The sequence below is a fragment of the Drosophila elegans genome, unplaced genomic scaffold (assembly GCF_018152505.1).
Source record: "Drosophila elegans isolate 14027-0461.03 unplaced genomic scaffold, ASM1815250v1 contig_183, whole genome shotgun sequence".
Classification (NCBI taxonomy): domain Eukaryota; kingdom Metazoa; phylum Arthropoda; class Insecta; order Diptera; family Drosophilidae; genus Drosophila; species Drosophila elegans.
In genome coordinates, this window is record NW_024545550.1 from 11,718,776 (window position 1) to 11,735,249 (window position 16,474).

The 16,474-nt window shown below is 36.1% G+C and overlaps 7 protein-coding genes and 1 long non-coding RNA gene across 15 annotated transcripts; 4 read left to right on the plus strand and 4 right to left on the minus strand.

Moving 5' to 3' along the window:
* The first annotated feature begins 627 nt into the window (after window positions 1-627).
* Window positions 628-1,395, plus strand: LOC108144229 (60S ribosomal protein L39). Its single transcript, XM_017268905.2, has 3 exons — window positions 628-721; window positions 809-912; window positions 1,256-1,395. Exons 1-3 carry the CDS (start codon window positions 719-721, stop codon window positions 1,302-1,304), a joined length of 156 nt encoding a protein of 51 aa, XP_017124394.1. The 5' UTR covers window positions 628-718; the 3' UTR covers window positions 1,305-1,395.
* A 595-nt stretch (window positions 1,396-1,990) lies between these two features.
* On the minus strand, window positions 1,991-2,996 carry LOC108144178 (60S ribosomal protein L12). The gene is made up of 5 exons (XM_017268842.2): window positions 2,940-2,996; window positions 2,810-2,871; window positions 2,634-2,707; window positions 2,386-2,566; window positions 1,991-2,256 (listed from the first exon to the last, which is right to left on the minus strand). Exons 2-5 carry the CDS (start codon window positions 2,844-2,846, stop codon window positions 2,051-2,053), a joined length of 498 nt encoding a protein of 165 aa, XP_017124331.1. The 5' UTR covers window positions 2,847-2,871; window positions 2,940-2,996; the 3' UTR covers window positions 1,991-2,050.
* Window positions 2,997-3,479: 483 nt separating this feature from the next.
* On the plus strand, window positions 3,480-3,917 carry LOC121466820. The gene is made up of 2 exons (XR_005977005.1): window positions 3,480-3,601; window positions 3,710-3,917. It is a non-coding gene; the product is annotated as an uncharacterized LOC121466820 (long non-coding RNA).
* On the minus strand, window positions 3,791-5,397 carry LOC108144668 (eukaryotic translation initiation factor 5A). Its single transcript, XM_017269722.2, has 4 exons — window positions 5,308-5,397; window positions 4,594-4,801; window positions 4,145-4,346; window positions 3,791-4,074 (listed from the first exon to the last, which is right to left on the minus strand). The coding sequence occupies exons 2-4, from the start codon at window positions 4,797-4,799 to the stop codon at window positions 4,003-4,005; spliced, it is 480 nt and encodes a 159-aa protein (XP_017125211.1). The 5' UTR covers window positions 4,800-4,801; window positions 5,308-5,397; the 3' UTR covers window positions 3,791-4,002.
* On the plus strand, window positions 5,294-10,386 carry LOC108144666 (acid-sensing ion channel 4-B). 7 transcript variants are annotated; one of them, XM_017269715.2, is made up of 11 exons: window positions 5,294-5,688; window positions 8,075-8,197; window positions 8,557-8,908; window positions 8,961-9,097; window positions 9,158-9,254; window positions 9,317-9,504; window positions 9,559-9,641; window positions 9,777-9,824; window positions 9,881-9,968; window positions 10,021-10,148; window positions 10,203-10,386. In XM_017269715.2, the coding sequence occupies exons 3-11, from the start codon at window positions 8,597-8,599 to the stop codon at window positions 10,307-10,309; spliced, it is 1,188 nt and encodes a 395-aa protein (XP_017125204.1). In that variant the 5' UTR covers window positions 5,294-5,688; window positions 8,075-8,197; window positions 8,557-8,596; the 3' UTR covers window positions 10,310-10,386. The 7 variants fall into 7 exon arrangements, with proteins under 7 accessions (XP_017125204.1, XP_041563264.1, XP_041563267.1 ...); XM_017269714.2 differs by lacking the exon at window positions 5,294-5,688 and adding an exon at window positions 7,184-7,365; XM_041707330.1 differs by lacking the exon at window positions 8,075-8,197.
* LOC108144665 (mucin-5AC) lies at window positions 5,752-7,638 on the minus strand. Its single transcript, XM_017269712.2, has 3 exons — window positions 7,588-7,638; window positions 7,329-7,528; window positions 5,752-7,275 (listed from the first exon to the last, which is right to left on the minus strand). Exons 1-3 carry the CDS (start codon window positions 7,636-7,638, stop codon window positions 5,760-5,762), a joined length of 1,767 nt encoding a protein of 588 aa, XP_017125201.2. The 3' UTR covers window positions 5,752-5,759.
* Window position 10,387: 1 nt separating the features above from the next.
* On the minus strand, window positions 10,388-15,239 carry LOC108144664 (potassium voltage-gated channel unc-103). 2 transcript variants are annotated; one of them, XM_017269711.2, is made up of 15 exons: window positions 15,219-15,239; window positions 12,919-13,802; window positions 12,612-12,855; window positions 12,484-12,554; window positions 12,315-12,425; window positions 12,104-12,258; window positions 11,929-12,049; window positions 11,748-11,868; window positions 11,562-11,680; window positions 11,445-11,499; window positions 11,242-11,377; window positions 11,041-11,183; window positions 10,780-10,973; window positions 10,628-10,722; window positions 10,388-10,575 (listed from the first exon to the last, which is right to left on the minus strand). In XM_017269711.2, the coding sequence occupies exons 2-15, from the start codon at window positions 13,792-13,794 to the stop codon at window positions 10,437-10,439; spliced, it is 2,580 nt and encodes an 859-aa protein (XP_017125200.1). In that variant the 5' UTR covers window positions 13,795-13,802; window positions 15,219-15,239; the 3' UTR covers window positions 10,388-10,436. The 2 variants fall into 2 exon arrangements, with proteins under 2 accessions (XP_017125200.1, XP_017125199.1); XM_017269710.1 differs by lacking the exon at window positions 15,219-15,239 and adding an exon at window positions 13,988-14,137.
* On the plus strand, window positions 14,284-16,146 carry LOC108144667 (gamma-soluble NSF attachment protein). The gene is made up of 7 exons (XM_017269721.2): window positions 14,284-14,425; window positions 14,488-14,555; window positions 14,836-14,951; window positions 15,011-15,205; window positions 15,271-15,341; window positions 15,399-15,756; window positions 15,950-16,146. Exons 1-7 carry the CDS (start codon window positions 14,361-14,363, stop codon window positions 15,998-16,000), a joined length of 924 nt encoding a protein of 307 aa, XP_017125210.1. The 5' UTR covers window positions 14,284-14,360; the 3' UTR covers window positions 16,001-16,146.
* Window positions 16,147-16,474: the final 328 nt, after the last annotated feature.

Consider the following 16,474-nt stretch of genomic DNA (forward strand, 5'->3'; position numbering starts at 1 on the left):
CTGCTTTGTTTCTTAAATAAAACTTAGCAAATTATACATTTTTAAATTATTTAATCCTGAGCACGGCATGGTTGTATTGCGTCAGCTGTTTTTGGGTAGAAAGTCTGTGGAAACAAGAATTTTACATGAGTCTGAAGTTCCAAACCATACCGCTGGTTTATGCCTTGTGTAATTACATTACACATATATTATGTAAAAAAAAACATATTATATAACATTTACAAATTTAAAGTTATATGTTTGACGGCCAAATTCCGCAGCAAATTATCTATTCGCAGCAAAAAATAATCAATAAAACGTTAAAAATACTTTATATATATATATATAAATTATATATTAGTAATATATAATTTTTCTACCCGCCAAAAGTTTTAGGGATTTCTGATCCTATTATTGGTTTGCACAGATAAGGCGCTGAGCGGTTGATTGAAAATAGCGGTCATACCATTACCACTTATGAAAGTCACTGTACTATTCAATTACATTTATAATTTTTTAATTCAAATTGTAGCAATCGTATTACAAATAAAAGTATCGAGGCTTCTTTTTAAATAATTTTATTTATTTAATATTAAAATAGTTTCATTTTATAAATGTTTTTCTGTTTCTTTACCATCACTCCAAAAACATCGGTTTGAATGCTCGTTAACGTATCGACAATCGCCCACCATTAACACTTCTTTCTTTCCGGTGTGGCTCGTTGAACAGATCGGACGAAATGGTGGGAAATCAAAATAATTGTTTGAAATCATTATATATTTTGTAAATATGTAAATCCTATAACACTCTCCATGTCTTTCCCCACCAGGCTGCACACAAGTCGTTCAGAATAAAGCAGAAGCTGGCTAAAAAGCTGAAGCAGAACAGATCGGTTCCCCAATGGGTCCGCCTACGTACTGGCAACACAATCCGGTAAGTTAATTTCCATATCGATTTTCCTTAAAATGTATTTCAACGAAACAGTAGAGTTTGTGTTTGTTTAAATGCTCCGACTTCAGTCTCTTAAAGTTTTTGCAATAACAAGATTTTTTGCTTTAACATGCATAATTGTAGCACCGGTATATTGGGCCAAAACAAATATGAATCCGCACATACATAACTTAAATGAAATTAAGTTTTAAGCTCGCTGATGCCTTTCGTTTAAGTCAAATGTTTACCTTGAAATTACATTCAAAAATCTATTTTAATGTTTCCTTTATTTTAACCCTTTAAATACTGTTCTCAAAAATTAATAACTTTCTGTTTTTAATTCTAGCTACAACGCTAAGCGTCGTCACTGGAGGCGTACCAAGTTGAAGCTGTAAGCTGTTGATTCCAGAAGCTCCGCAATTTGTGGAAATGCGGAAGATCTTTTCAAGAATATAAAATAAATTCGTTTAAATTTCTCGGATTAAATCATACTGCTTGTTTTATGTGTGGGTTTAACGGCGAGGGTACCATTATTTTAAAGGATGGGCATCCGCCCATTACATTATGTAAATCTGGGAACTTTGTCAAAATAGCTATTATCAAAAGAGGGACTCTCGTAAATTGTCAGATAAAAATGGTTAAACTTCCCAACTACAGAAATAAAAAATGCAGTTCCCATTGAAACTGCTTTAAGTTGTAGGTTCACTTATCGTGATCATCAATGATTAATGAGCCGTACTGCCGCCAAGGACTAAAGTGTATAAAACTAATGCGGTTTTATGCAATCCAAATGCCAGATGATAATACGAATTCCCACTTAATTACATAGTAAATTCAATGTCCAATAAAACCAGTTTAACCTCTATTAACTGATTGTGACTACGGAATAGTGAAACAGCTGATTCACTGATGGCTTATTTCTGCATATGACTTCGTTATTAGTAGGCATATTTATACTCCACTTTTTCATAGTTTAATCTATTTCGACTACTTCTCCACTTTCCGTTTGATAAGCAGTCTAATACTTCTTATCTATTAGCACATTGGCTAGCAAGTCAGCTCGAAGTAAAATGCTTTCCGGTTGGGTCAATTATTACAGACTGTAACGCGTACAATTTATTAATTCTGGATTAAAAACTGTTTATTCCGCGGGCACTTCAATGGAGCCCTCGTTCAGTTCGTCAATAACATCATGAGGGTGCTTTCCGTCAACGGTGCAGCCGACGCTCTGTGCGGTACCCAAAACTTCCTTGCAAGTTCCCTTCAGTTCGCGGGCCATGGACCTGGGCCTCATCACTCGCGCGATGGCCAGAATATCATCGAAGGCAATGTTGCCACTGTGCTTGACTAAAATGGGGGAGAAAAAGTGGTTGTTAGTTTACAAGCCATCATGGATGCAGATTGTCTTCTGAGATTTCTGTCCCATGAAACTCAGAAGCACTTGGAATCCCAAGAAAGCCGGGTGGTAATACTCACTGTTCTTCTGCTTCTTGCGGTCACGTGGGGGTTCCTTCAGAGCCTTGATGATCAGAGAGGCGGCGGAGGGAACCACGGAGATGGCAGCCTGTCGGTTCTGGATGGTCAGGCAGACGGTAATCTTCAGACCCTTCCAGTCGGAGGTGGCCTTGGCGATGTCATCTCCAATTTTTTTGGGCGACTGCGGGGACATATCTCTTGTTAGCACAAAACTGGGGGCACGTAAACAAACCGTTTTGCATGCTTACCAGACCGAGGGGACCGATTTTGGGGGCCAGGGAAGATGTGGCTCCGACTTCTCCGCCCACGCAACGCAGGTACACTGTAATTGGCAAAACAATACGTTATTATCTGCAGATACTTAATTCTTTTTTAATTTGGTCTTCGGGAGCCGAACTCTCCGAGCCAACATTTGGAAACCTACCCAATTTAACTTCCGTGGGGTCGAATTTGGGAGGCATTGTGGTATCTCGGCTTGAACAGTCGCTGTAGGGAGAGGATTACATTAGTTTTCGCCGATTTTTTTAAAGACATTTTCGGGATCTGTACTGTACCGCAAAAAAGACACACAGAAAAAGAAAGAAGAAGCTTATCGATTTCCGGCACGAGTGTATGAGGGGGACGTATCGGTGGGAGCTATCGGAATAGAAGGTGACTTAAATGGAACGTGGAAGTGAAACGAGTTGAGCGAATGCGATAAATTAAAAATAAATTGAATATTATTATTTTATTGTTTTAAAATATATGTACAGATGGTACATCAATTCTAAGAAACATAGATAGTTTGGCTTATAAACTGAACAATTAATTATCTTTATATTTTTTTAAGCCATTTTAAGTGACCACTACGTAGATATATCGATTGTGTTTCATACCGGTTTTGAAAAACTATCGTTGGGCTTTGTTGGATTTATAAGATATTTGCATTTTTTATTATATGTTTTCCCTTTTCCAGCATTTCTGCAACGTTGTCATTCTATATACCGTTTGTCAACACCATTTTCCGATTGAAATCGTATATGTATGCAACAGTAATTTTTGACATCACAACAAGAACATATCGACCTGCCTCAATTAGTATACACACATAGGAATCAATAAATTAGTCTCATTTGATTCTCCCCTTTTCGAAGGCATTTAATAATTACAAATTATGTATATTACAATACCCACAAATGAATATGAAAAGGTTTCCTTCCGAACCATTTCCAAGCCGGTACTATCGCACCATCTGTTTCCCGCCCTGCTTATTGACGGCGTGCCCAAGTGACGCCATTCAACCAACTGTCAATCAAGCATTTTGTTTACTTTTTCCATTCAACAGTGCGAATTATAAAAAAGGCGTCCCACGGCGGAGATTTTCATCTTTCTCAAACGGCAGTACCCAATGAAAAGCGGATCGAAATTTTACGGATGACGTTTAGGTAAAAAATTTTATTGGCAAACGTGTATCTTGTTACTTAGTTATTCAAACATGGATGCTTCGAGTTTCTGTTATATTTATTACAATCGTTAGAACCAGATTTAAGATGTAGAGCCAACTAGCCTATAACAGCATCTTTGAATAAATTTGTTTCAGATGTAAATGCAACAGAAATTTGCAGCGACACATTTTGCTTATTTGTCCAGAGCAGTATTGGTCTTAATTGCGATAACACACTCTTCTCCGCACGCCTTGAGCACGGTGCACTGTAAACAAAGAAGGCAAATCATAAATACAGATGTCGGGTGCAACTATAAAATGACAAAAGAAACTCACCAGTAAGTCCTTGCCCCCATCAAAATCTGAACGCAGTTGCTCGCCCAAATCGCCATCTGGAACCTTCAAGTCTTCGCGCAAATCTCCGCCTTCGCTCATCAATGTAAGGAAGCCATCATCACTTATAGCAATCAACTGAAAGTCTTCCCTCTTCACGTTGGGCACATCCATGTTATGAGTAGATGGACAAATATCTTCATATCTGCAACGATGATAAGCCACAGAAGCGTTTTACAGAGGGAAATATAGAAGATAATTTCGCATCTTGCATAATTAAAAAGCCTTAAAGTGAACAGCGTCGCATAGGTAGATTCCATTTTTCCTCCATAAATTTATTGATACGTCTCAGTCCAAGATAAGATTACTTGCGAATACGTTTCCTTTTTTTTTTTTTGATAATCAAGAGCACCGCGATGCTTCCTTTGTGTTAACTGCCACAGAATACTCACTTCTTGTTGGAGAAAATATCAATGCCGACCATGTGAACCTTGGCGTGTCCGTGCTTTCCAGTCTTTGAAGTAGACATCTCGACAATCTTGCATGGCCGAGACTTCAGCATGACGAATCCGTTTTTGCGCAATGCCGAACATTGCATGGGATAGGTCGTCGATGCGCCGGAATCCGTCGTCTCGAAATGATCGTCCAATTCTGCCATGTCTGCCACAACACAAGAAATTAATCAAATTAATTATTTGTTAATTAAATACGATATAATTGTTGTACAACACAAAACACAAAGACGCGATCCAGTGTTAAAATCACATTATATATGTACATACAGACAGCTTCGCACATATGTAACTATGAATGTGTGCAAGCCGAAAATATGTATGCATGTACATCGGCAGGCACGGCACCCATACGTATGTATTCGAAATGTCGTATGCCAAATGCACACCCAAGCACTTTAAAATGTTCAAACATTTAAATTGGCAAAGTCATCTAGACGTGGGCACTCGAAAGTTGTGTACTGCAGATTTCTATGTATGTATGTAAATACTTTCTTCGGCACATAAGTGAATGTGCGGTGGCAGCCGGAGGCTAATTCTAGCTCGAACTTAATTTGCAACTGTTTTAACGAGCTCCGAATACATCCACACAATTCCAGCGTTTGTCGGGCGAATTTGCAATTTTTAAATTCGCAAAAATGCAAAATTACTAACCTACTTGCAAAGTCCAGTGACTGTTCCAACCGAAGATGTAAAATGAAAGAACCCAGCTATCGAATCAAACCCACGTTTTGTTTCCGGTCAACAATAAGAAAAAAGCAGGAATGCATCTTAGCACTCGGAATTTTCAGCGCTTTCGGCAGTCACTTGTTTTTGAAACAGTGGAATCGGCACACGTAAATTCAAATTATGCGTGAACCTTTTGTGGCCTACCAACAAAAAAAAGTGCAAAAGTATTTAATATTTATGATATAATATTAAAATGGAAATTCTAATTCTAAATCAAGGAAAATCAAATGCTGTCTGCCAACTCGGACCGAATTCGCAAGCTTATTAAATAAAACACAAATTTTAATGGTGCTTAATAATGTCTCTGTAAGTATAATATTTAATATTTCTTTGTTAATTAACACATGTTACATGCATGACTTTCAGACTATTTGTATTTATTGCTGATTTACTTTTTTAAAATATACTTCAATAGGCAGGGACGGTATGAAATTATCGTTCTCTAAATGTTTAATTTTTCTTGTGATGTGCTGCTTTGGCTTTACTTTTATTATTGGCTGCCTTGTCCTCATATTGCCGCTGGAAATAGTCATAATTGCGGATTCTGTGACTAAGGCTGATTTTTCTTCCGGTATTCCGTCGGCGCGAGACTTCGCTACACCGCGACTGGTGGCTTTAGTAGAGTTCCCAACGATTACCTTTTCATCGGCATTTATCGATTTTCGCGTGCTTGCTGTTGCGCGGCGTTTAAACTTGTTGATCGATTCATTGTCAATAGTTGTTGTGTTTTTGGTTGGTTCTGGGGAAACGGTAGAATTTAAGTGTTTGCGTCTTTGATAAATTCTTTTTGACTTTTTATATTCCTTCTTAGCATTAATAGGATTTGTAGAATTTCGTGATATTTGAATCGGAACCTTTTTAGTTGATGCCGGGACTCGCAGCTTTCTAAATTTTCGATTAACAGTTGTCCTTCTTGTTACGGGCGTGGGAGTTGTTGTAGAATCGGGCAATGTGGTGTTACTATCGGTAACAGCTGATGTTGTTAAATTTTGAATGTTCCTGGGAGTTTCTTTTGTGGTAACGAGATTTTTGAGATGCAGCTTTAACAATTTCAGTTTAGTTTCAATATTTGAAGAAAAGTCTTTAGTAGCTTTCAAAGATTTTAACCTATGTTTGAATGACTGTGTTGTAACATTTGTTTTTGAATAGTTATTTATTATGGTTTGCGGTGTTGTCCAACTCAGAGTGTTTTCCAAAAGCGTCGATTCCGTTGACGACGTTGTAGTAATTGATGTTGTTGAACTAATCCAATGTGGCGTAGTGCTATATTCAAAATCCAAAAATGTGGTTTTTGCTGGTAACGAAGGTTCCGTGGTTGTTGTTGTTGTGGTTGTTGGAATTGGTTGCGTTGTGTGCTTAAATCGTTCTGTAAATACGTCTTGCGGAATTACTGTTGTGAGTACATGGTGACTGGGTCGAAATTCATGTTGGTGTAGTGTCGGGGATTTAGCGATCTTGGATGCCGAATGGGGTAGAATAACATCGTCCAGAGTGAAGTAGGTATGAGCAACATAATTGAAGTAAGGCAGGGTAGTTGTTGTAGTAACTGGCAATTCTTTGGGCATACTGTGCGAGCTATATTGGTCTTTTGCATAATCTTGGAAGGAGTTTTTAAAGCAGTTTTCTGTGCACTTTTGCCAGACATCATGGGAATAGTCGGACCGGTTCCACTGATTCGAAACGCCCATCACTCGTTCTGCGTTTGAGAGCGTCCCAGCGGTGAGCGGTACGAATGAGTTAACTGGCGCTAGGTTGAAATCCACAGGCGGGTTTACAGGACCCGTACTATATTCAATTGTATTAATCGGAGCTGCCACGTAGCCCACAGTGGGGGCCGGCGTTGTTGATGTTGTTTTGAATCCATGAACATTATTCAAGTCCCTGAAGACGCTTCTGAAAAACCAGATTGATAGAAGACAAAGTGACCACTCATAAAGAAAATATACCTCTTTGAATTGGAATAGGCTTCGTGATATTGAGCAGGTGAGTGTACGTATCGTGGCAGCATATGCATGTTGCGCATGTAGTTTTTCAGTCGCATTTTTCCTACCAAAATCGGAGCCCTGGTGTTATACCAATAAAATTTTCGCATAGCACTCGGGTGTTGTCTATATAAAACAATCGCTGGATGATCCACAGACCACATCTAAAAATTGAAATCCATTGCACACTTTCGCTTTTTTTTTAAAAACTACTCATATTTACCTGTCGTTTTGGTCTCATATATGTGGAAGATGCCTTAATATTAAGCAGCATATAAAACAGCCCTGAAGTAATATTAATTTGTTAAAATTATAAGTTCATACCAGACTTTATTTTTCGTACCTATTGTCATATAAATGACAATAATGCTGTTTTTCACTTTCCCCAACATATTGTAGCAATACGTTTTACTGCAGACAACTAACGACTACCAGCATTAGTTTTTCATCAAAATTATTTGCTACTTGTTTAGGAGAAGGTAAATCGTGGTTTTTTTAGACTGTAGTGGAGGTTGTAAACTTGGTAAATCATTCACACTCAAAGGAGTTCCGATATTATAGTAAAAATATATTTATTTTTTATCCGTCTCTTTAAAAATGAATTAATTTTTAACAAATTCTGGTAATTAATTACCTAATTACATATTAATATTTACCTTTTTATATCCATAAGTTGCTTTGTGAATGATTATAACTGAGATAGTTTTCAGATGCTGCATCGAAACCATAGCGTGTGTTCTATGGAGCATAAAAATCAACGCTTGGACAAGCTCATCTTCTCTGTTATAATTGTTGCATCTTTGCAGCCATATAATTGAACACACTTTCAAGAGGTAAGTTCACTTTCCTAAACAAATCTACGCATTCGTTTTGATATAGACCATGCCGATACTCAGTGATACATTAAAACATTGCGTGCATGGTTGGGTATAAAAAATAGTGATGAGTATGGGACCCAAAAATTGCATGTTTGGTTGCGACATACATTTTCAATTATTTATATTATAAATTAATTACTCGCCTGTGCAGAACTGTTAATTTAAATTTGAGTTGGTCAATGTAAAACAAAATGTCGGGCAAGGCAGTTCAGGCTTTTATTGGCTTTTTATTATTTTTTGCTAGAACTAAAAGGTAACTTGCAGAGCACTATTTGAATACCAAAAATATAACTTCAGGATACTTATCATTGCAGGCTATATTGGATATTTGTGGTACTTGTTTCTGGATGGAGCATGATAACAATATTCATTCTTCTGAAGAATAGATATGAAACGGATTCCACGAGTATTGGAGTGTCAACTGCTTATATTCGTTGGACAAACACTTTTCCATCGATTGGAATATGTCTTTCAAAAAGTCGGATAATTAAAGACTTTACAGCCGCTGTTAAGAAACGTTTTCCTGGAGAAAACCCGAATTACACATATGTAAGAACTCTATATGATTACCTCTTTATAAACCCAAACAACTTATACATAAAGCCGGATTATTGCAAGGGATTAAATTCCACATGTGGAGTTGATATTTTAGACATGAGAAGAGAGGTGCTGTAGAAATAATTTTTTTTTTAATTGTTTTTAACAAATTCGGTTATAGTTATTTCCGACGACGTGTAAGGACCTTGTGGACGAAATTTATTTTGCTGAAAAATTGATACCGGACTGCGAACAAATATTCAAGTTCCACGAACTTGAAATGGGTTATTGCTTTCTTGCCAACAATTTAATGGACTAGTAAGAATAAATATTTAGAAACTTTATATACAATTTGAATTTCTCTTAAAACTCCCCTAGTGAAAGTATCGAAAAAATGCCTTTGTTATATTCTTCATTGGACGAATACCGGAATCTCCGATTGGTTTTAAAAAGTGGCCTTGTATATCGCTATGATGTGAGAGCCTTTAAAATATCGCAGTTCCGTCAATTCAATTTGTTTTGAATTTTGCATTTTAGTTATACGTTAACAGTCCCGAAGATCTACCCTATTTTAATGCTGTAACCTATGCGATTACCGACGATCCCATGATACATAGTTTCAATGTCGAGGAGATTCATAATCATGAAAATGTAATTTATGAACCAGTTTCCCAACGCCTGTGTAAATTTCCAACAGAAAGTTCTATCAAGGGACTTCCTTATAGGTGAGCCCAAATTTTAAATGAATTTAATCAATTTTTTTTAATAATCTTCTCCAGTTTTTCAATTTGTATGTCTATTATCCGAAGTGAAATTGAGATGAAAATCTGTAACTGCACTTTATTCAGTCATAAAGACCCAAGTAAGTAAAGGCCGATTTCTCAATGTCATGTTAAGGTTCTAGTTTGCAACGTAAGAGGAAGTTTACAAAAGGTCAATTTGTTTCGACACTTGTCAATTAATTTCAAATATTTTTAAACCGTATTACTTTTTTAAGGTTCGAAAAACTATTGTGGAGTCAAGGAAATATCCTGCTTAGAATCAGGTGACTTTTCCTTTTGAGTTGTAGAAGTAACTATAACTAAAATTGTATAATTTCAGGCAAACTGGCCGAAAAAGTCAAGGACTATGTTGGATCTCATATGGCTTGTTTACCATCCTGCGTGGAACAACAAATTAGCGCTGTCGGGTAAACAAATGGAATTTGTTCCTTTACATTTGTAATATCCATTAGCATATAGGTCCAGAGAGAAAAGGTATGGGTCCGAATCGGACAAAACTGAGGGACATGTGGTTGAAATCGAAATAGCATCGCCACCGACCGCCAGATACTACAGAACTGTTACCCAGACCAAACTAGATTTAATAGGTAGGATTTTTATAGACTATCATTTATTTTTAACCAAAAGCTTAAGCTTTTCAGTTGGCATTGGAAGTGTAATAGGACTCTTTTTTGGCGCATCTTTACTCAACCTTTTGGAAATTATGTCATATTTTTTTAAAAAATGTAAAACTTTGCTTTTAGGTTAGGATGTTTAATGTTATTCACTTTTCAACTCTGCAGCGGCTGCTACATGTTATTTTAATCCCACAAATGAAATAAATATATTCTGCAAAAGCAATTGTATTGTTTTTATTAAAATTGTGCTAATTGTGGTTAGTTATTATTTTCAAACAAATCTAAATGATAGTTTGCGATTTCGTTTTCTATAAAAATATTAAGGTCACGGGAGTTATCATTCTTAACTTTATGCACAGAAGTGTTAACATTTTGCTTTTTATAACGCAGTCCAACACTAAAAAGAAGCTGTCAGACAGAGATCTTTCCAAACATTTAAAGTCGCTTACATTCTTATTGAGGGTATATCAGGAGAGCTTCTCATTTTATTGGAGGTATTTGCTCTTAAGTAGCGTTGCCTAATATCGACACCAGAATGGTCATCCTGCAAAATGAAAGCATTCTCAGACCAATAGATGTATAAGTCCATAAAGTCACTCACATCTCGCATATTGTAGGTGATAACCAAGTTGTTGACGAAGCTCTCGAGAAACTCTGGATAAGCATCCAGAACGTCCAGCAAGTCATCTCTATGCAACTTATGGATATCGCAATAGGTCAAAGCTCTAACCACACCGTTCGATTTGCCAAGCGTTGGATATATGCAGGGATTTTCGCCGAATATATCGTTCTTGCCTAAAATGAGAACCACATTTTATTTGGATAGTTGATATAAATAAATAGATAGATAAAACTAACTCACCCAGGACGATAATCATATTGTTTGCTTTTTGAATTTCTATGGATCCCCTGGCTATAAAAAACAAGGAGGTGAGGACATCTCCTTTATGGACCAATATATCACCAGGTGGCGCATGGGTAGTTTTAAATTTAAGGGAGAAAGCTCTGCAAATAATGAATTACTTTTACTAAGTTGCACATAAATAAGTATTTTCAAATTTACCTTAGGCAGCCCGGACTGGCCTCCGAAAAGGCTGCGCAAGTTGTCAATAACTTTCTGTTCAAATGCAGGCAAATGTCTGCTTGAAGGCACTCGGGAAAACCTTTTAGCAAGGAATTCATATCGATTCCGTTCGTATCTTAAAATTTAATACATAAAGCATAAATAAAAAAGAGGAAGATTAAGAGTATAATTAATAATATTACAGGTCCAAGCATGTTGAAAATATTCCTCCAGTCTTTGCCTGAGTGGATTTGGTATCTGTAGAAAGGTTAGAAGCTAAAGTGCATAATGTTTACAGCGTTTGGTAGTATTCTTGATACCTGGTGGAATCGAATGAACTCCCGAACGCGTAACATTTGAGTATGATATCTTGCAGTTCCCGAGTAAAGTCTTTGTATGATCGCAGAAACATTTCCAAAAATGCTTGCATACATAAGAGCTTAAAAGAGAAGTTAAAAATATCTCAAGGTAAACATTTATTTTAAGTAAGTGCATAGTTCGCCTACATCCAACGAGCATTACGCAAATAGTAAACGCTTTTTCAGCATCGGTATTCGGTGCCACATTTCCAAAGCCGACGGATGTGAGCGACGTAAATGTAAAATATAAAGCTGTGATATAGCGTGACTACAAAAAGAGAGATTGCAGAATCATCCGTGTTTTGTGTGGTAAAATAAAGAGGAATACCTTTATAGAGGGCCCACCAGTTCGGTTGTCGAAATAGGGCTCTTGAATATCATAGGCCAACGAATTGAGCCAACCGATGTTTTTCGCCGCTATAGACTTTTCGGCATTTCCAATCGCATACCTTAAATATAGTTTAACAGTTTTAAAAACTGATTAATATATGCTTATTATTTACCATATGCAAGCCAACCAATGGGCAATCAAAATAAAGGTAGCCATCAATAAAATAAGAACTGCAGCTCCATACTCCGAATAACGATCTATTTTTCTGGCCACACGAACCAGCCTTAAGAGTCGCGCTGTTTTCAAAAGTCCTATTAAAGTAGTCGTCTGGAAAAACGCATTATTAACTATAATAATTTACTGATTAAAATGTATGTGCTCACCTCATCGGTATCACTGCCAACTAAAAGCAAATCGAATGGCACCGCTGCCACAAGATCAATTAAAAACCAACCGCTTAAATAGTGAACTGCTATTCGTCCTGGATGAGATACCTATTATATAGTAAGGGTTATTAAATTTGTTTTCCAAATTGTTTGCTATTAACCATACCACTTCATCCTGTGCGTTGACAAAAGTAGTTCGAAAGTTTATTATAATATCCACAATGAAGGTTACATCCACTAAAAATGTCAGTTATATAGGTAAGTTGGAAGAATTTTTTATTTTACTATACTTACCAATCAAATCGATGATAACAATTGGGTCAGAGTTTATGTACTTATTGTTTCTTCTTTGGTAATCCTGTTCGCCAAGCAAAAACGCCGCCACATATGGAGTAAAAATCGCCGTATACATCACTAGGATTAATATCACCCAGTCCCAAACAGCTTTGAACGGCGAATAGTGTAATAGAGTCCATTTGTGATAGTAGTTGTTCTGTAACTTTTGATCAAGCATTATGTTTCCCCCCAGAGAAATAATCTGTTAATAAAAAATTATATAATTAATTCAATGAACTTAGATGTTGATAAGATTAAGTCATACCATATCGTTGGGATCTTGCATCTTCGGTTCACTCTTCGATCCGAGAAGAGCTTCTTTGTCCAACATATCGTCGTATGAACTACCCAACAAATTGTCGCTAGTTTTATCAGTTTGATTGTATTTTGGGTTCTTAAACATGCATTCGTAGGAATTACCCTTATGGGTTTGGAAAACATCGTTGTTATTTTTACGCGCTGGGTCATACGAGCAAAGCAAATCACACTCTGGCCGCCTAGCCATTGTCTGATAGTTTTTAATGTATAACTTCTTTTTATCACATTTGATGCATTTTTTGGACATTTTGATGCTAGAGTGCTTTTTGGGTTGGCTAGTTTTAAGTTCGTTTGAGATATTATTCTGTTCGAATTGATTCTCTCCCTTGATGACTTTTATTTTCTTTAAGCATTCCCTTTTATTGTTGATTTTGAATAGTACAGGCGAAAAGAAGCAATCTCCTGTGAACTTCGAGCCATGTTTCTCCTTAGTTCTTGACCTGGTTTTTAGCTCAAGTGTTTCGTCATCACTAGTAGGTCTAGTCCGCAGGAATTTGTGATAGACCAGAGTGCTATGGTCTGGAACATTTTTCGGAAATCTCGACAGACTCTCCTTCTTGTCGTCGAACATACTGGCGTTTATCAGGATATCTGAAACAAAAACCTGCTTCTTTTCAATCTTATTTAGGTTGCACATAAGCGAAAAGAGTTCCCTCTCCACAAATTTATTGGATTTTGCAAGGCAATTGCGTTTAAATTCCTTTACAGGCGGCTTTTTAGCGGTATCGTTAATGTTATTGTTGGACATGTACAGCTCGCATTGCTGCACTATTTTATCCAATTTTCGGATTTCGCTCAGTTCCACGCAAGATTTGTGGGACATTTTAAAATCTGCAAAATAAAGAACGAAAAAGGGTGGCAAATTGATATTAGACATTCGCGGTAAGCAAAAAAATACATATGCAGATTTGGATTTTTGTTTAAATTATAACTAAATAAGAATCTGTTTCAAAACCTTAAGGTCTTTAACGTTCACTTATTCACGATTAAAATAAACAAAAATATCGAATTCTTACCTAATGCACTTTTTATTGAGTTTGCAAATCAAAACGGAACAGGTATGACATACACATAAAGAAATGGAGCAATGTAAAAGTTTTTATACATTTTTGAGCCACATTTAAATTTTTTTCTATTCAACCGTCTGCTATATAAATTAATAGTAACAATTATTTACTATTTTACTTTAACACCATTTTGATAATACATTTTTTTTTTATTTTCAGCGTTTTTAAGCTATGTTTTTCAGACATGCGTAGTTCGTCACCTGTTAAGTTCTAAGCCCACCGTGTTTTCAGAAACATTGTTGTTATTTCACTTGTCGCTGTCGGTCACACTATTTTTGAATGTAAACAATTGATTTTTCCTACAAAACAAAAGTTAGCGAAAATGTCTGGAGTTGCTGCTAAAAAGATTGCCGAAGCGGAGAACTTGGTGAAGCAGGCCGAGAAGAGGTACCATTCATTATATTATCGCAATAAGAATAGCTACAAATACAGCCAAAATATCTTTACAGCTTGAAATTGTCAATGTTGAAATGGGTACCTGATTACGATAGTGCTGCTGATGAGTATTCCAAAGCTGGTGAGTACTTAAAAGTTGGTGTGACTAATATTCACTAAATATCTGTGTATAATAAAAAACCATAACTTATATTATTGTAAATAAATAAATCCCATTTTTCACTTAAAGTTTCTTATTAAATTGCCAGTTGTATTTTGTGTATACGTGGTTGGTGTATATTATACATAAATATAAGTATTAAAAAATTGTAAAACAAACATACATAACATAAATATTATTTTAAAAATGTATTGTTATTTTGTATCTATTTTAACTTAATAATATCTGTTATTATTTTCAGCTACTGCCTATCGAATAGCCAAAAGTTACGATAAGAGTAAGGATTGTTTTTTAAAGTCTATTGACTGTTACAAAAACAACAAGTCGTGGTTCCATGCTGCAAAAGCATACGAGCAAGTAAGTAAATAAAAGATAATAGCTATCTTTAATTAACAAACATGTATTGTATCTTTTAGATTATTTTGTTGTCTAAGGATGCTGATAAACTACACGAGGTTGAGGAATACGCCAACAAGGCTGCAAGTTTGTATCAACAGCATGGATCTCCGGAAGCAGCTGCTTCCGCCTTGGATAAAGCCGCAAAATTAACAGAATCCAAGCATCCTGACATGGCATTAAGGTTCTACCAACATGCCCTAGAAGTTATAATGGTGGGTTACTCACCTTTCACTCCAATGCTTAGTAATCATATACACATGTTGAATATTTTCTTCAGATTGAGGATTCCGTCCGTCAGGCAGCTGAATTTGCATCGAAAGTGTCTAGAATATTGGTTAAACTAGGAAGGTAAGGTTTGAGCTCATTCCATTAATAATTATTAATTATTTTAATTTATTTTATCAGGTATGAAGAAGCCACAAACGCGCTCAAAAAAGAGATTAGCCTAAATCAACAGACGGAATCTTATGGTCAAATTGGGCGGCTAGTCGTGGCTTTGGTAATGGTGCAATTAGCTCGCGGGGACTCCGTAGAAGCCGAAAAAACATTCAGAGAATGGGGCAATTGCTGTGAGCCCGAAGAAGTGTCCACATTGCAAACATTGTTGCAAGCTTTTGATGACGAGGATCCAGAACTAGCCGCCAGGATGCTTGCGTCTCCATTTATCCGACATATGGACGTTGAGTACGCCATTCTATCCAAAAACATTCCATTGCCTCAGGGTATTCAAGTGGAGAAGAAAGCCGGCGATAATGCTGGAATTGTAAGTACTAATATTTTTTAAAATTTACTTTTTAGCGTAAGTGTTGCAAAAGAAAGTGTTCCAGTTCCGATTACTACATTTGCGATAGGGTATTGTTGCCTGTCTATCAAATATCGGATTCCGGCGATAACACAAGAATAGCTGATTTATTGTTTATTAACATGCTGACAAGAGATTCCTCTTCATCTTTTAGGAAACCAATGACAAGGACAATGAAGCCGAAGACGAAGGAGGTTTATGCTAATTTTATTCAAGTTTTACGGTTTGCCTGTTAGTCAAAAAATATTTATCGTTAATAATATCGCTTCTATTATATAATATAAATTGTTAAATACAAATTTCATCGCAATCGTTGTACTAATAACCTTAAGAAATAAATGAAACAAAGAATTTTAGTAGTTTTGGGAGTCCTTAAAAAATAATTAGATACAGATGAAAACCTTTTTAAAAATGAAATATTGAAAATCAGGTGTTTTTACTTCAAAATTGGAATATAGATATAAATTAGACATCCGATTAACAACAATGAAAGGTATGGTTCCGTAACTGAAACTTACAAATTTGTTTAAATTTAAATCCTTAAATCCTTTGCTTTGGAAAAATGTACTACAGCACTAAATATATACCTGGTAAATTATATATATATAAATTTTATTAATGTTAAATATGGCAGTAAGCATTACAAACTCAAACATTTTTAGAAAAAAACGCCTTTTTT

Bases quoted from the DNA above. Each gene is read 5' to 3' on its own strand.
- LOC108144229 (XM_017268905.2), top strand. The intron at 913-1,255 runs GTAAGTTAATTT...TTTTAATTCTAG, and splicing joins CGTACTGGCAACACAATCCG to CTACAACGCTAAGCGTCGTC.
- LOC108144178 (XM_017268842.2), bottom strand. From the start codon at position 2,846: ATGCCTCCCAAATTCGACCCCACGGAAGTTAAATTGG. The intron at 2,708-2,809 runs GTAGGTTTCCAA...TGCCAATTACAG, and splicing joins CCCCACGGAAGTTAAATTGG to TGTACCTGCGTTGCGTGGGC. The intron at 2,567-2,633 runs GTAAGCATGCAA...ATGTCCCCGCAG, and splicing joins AAATCGGTCCCCTCGGTCTG to TCGCCCAAAAAAATTGGAGA.
- LOC108144668 (XM_017269722.2), bottom strand. From the start codon at position 4,799: ATGGCAGAATTGGACGATCATTTCGAGACGACGGATTCCGGCGCATCG. The intron at 4,347-4,593 runs GTGAGTATTCTG...TCATCGTTGCAG, and splicing joins GATATTTTCTCCAACAAGAA to ATATGAAGATATTTGTCCAT. The intron at 4,075-4,144 runs GTGAGTTTCTTT...CTTTGTTTACAG, and splicing joins ATGGGGGCAAGGACTTACTG to TGCACCGTGCTCAAGGCGTG.
- LOC108144666 (XM_041707330.1), top strand. The intron at 9,642-9,776 runs GTAAGTAAAGGC...TACTTTTTTAAG, and splicing joins ATTCAGTCATAAAGACCCAA to GTTCGAAAAACTATTGTGGA. The intron at 9,969-10,020 runs GTAAACAAATGG...ATTAGCATATAG, and splicing joins CAACAAATTAGCGCTGTCGG to GTCCAGAGAGAAAAGGTATG.
- LOC108144665 (XM_017269712.2), bottom strand. From the start codon at position 7,638: ATGCTGCTTAATATTAAGGCATCTTCCACATATATGAGACCAAAACGA. The intron at 7,529-7,587 runs GTAAATATGAGT...TTCAATTTTTAG, and splicing joins ATATGAGACCAAAACGACAG to ATGTGGTCTGTGGATCATCC. The intron at 7,276-7,328 runs GTATATTTTCTT...CTGGTTTTTCAG, and splicing joins GCCTATTCCAATTCAAAGAG to AAGCGTCTTCAGGGACTTGA.
- LOC108144664 (XM_017269711.2), bottom strand. From the start codon at position 13,794: ATGTCCCACAAATCTTGCGTGGAACTGAGCGAAATCCGAAAATTGGAT. The intron at 12,555-12,611 runs GTAAGTATAGTA...TGACATTTTTAG, and splicing joins TGTTATCATCGATTTGATTG to TGGATGTAACCTTCATTGTG. The intron at 11,184-11,241 runs GTAAATTTGAAA...CATTATTTGCAG, and splicing joins GCCAGTCCGGGCTGCCTAAG to AGCTTTCTCCCTTAAATTTA.
- LOC108144667 (XM_017269721.2), top strand. From the start codon at position 14,361: ATGTCTGGAGTTGCTGCTAAAAAGATTGCCGAAGCGGAGAACTTGGTG. The intron at 14,556-14,835 runs GTGAGTACTTAA...TATTATTTTCAG, and splicing joins TGATGAGTATTCCAAAGCTG to CTACTGCCTATCGAATAGCC. The intron at 14,952-15,010 runs GTAAGTAAATAA...TGTATCTTTTAG, and splicing joins CTGCAAAAGCATACGAGCAA to ATTATTTTGTTGTCTAAGGA.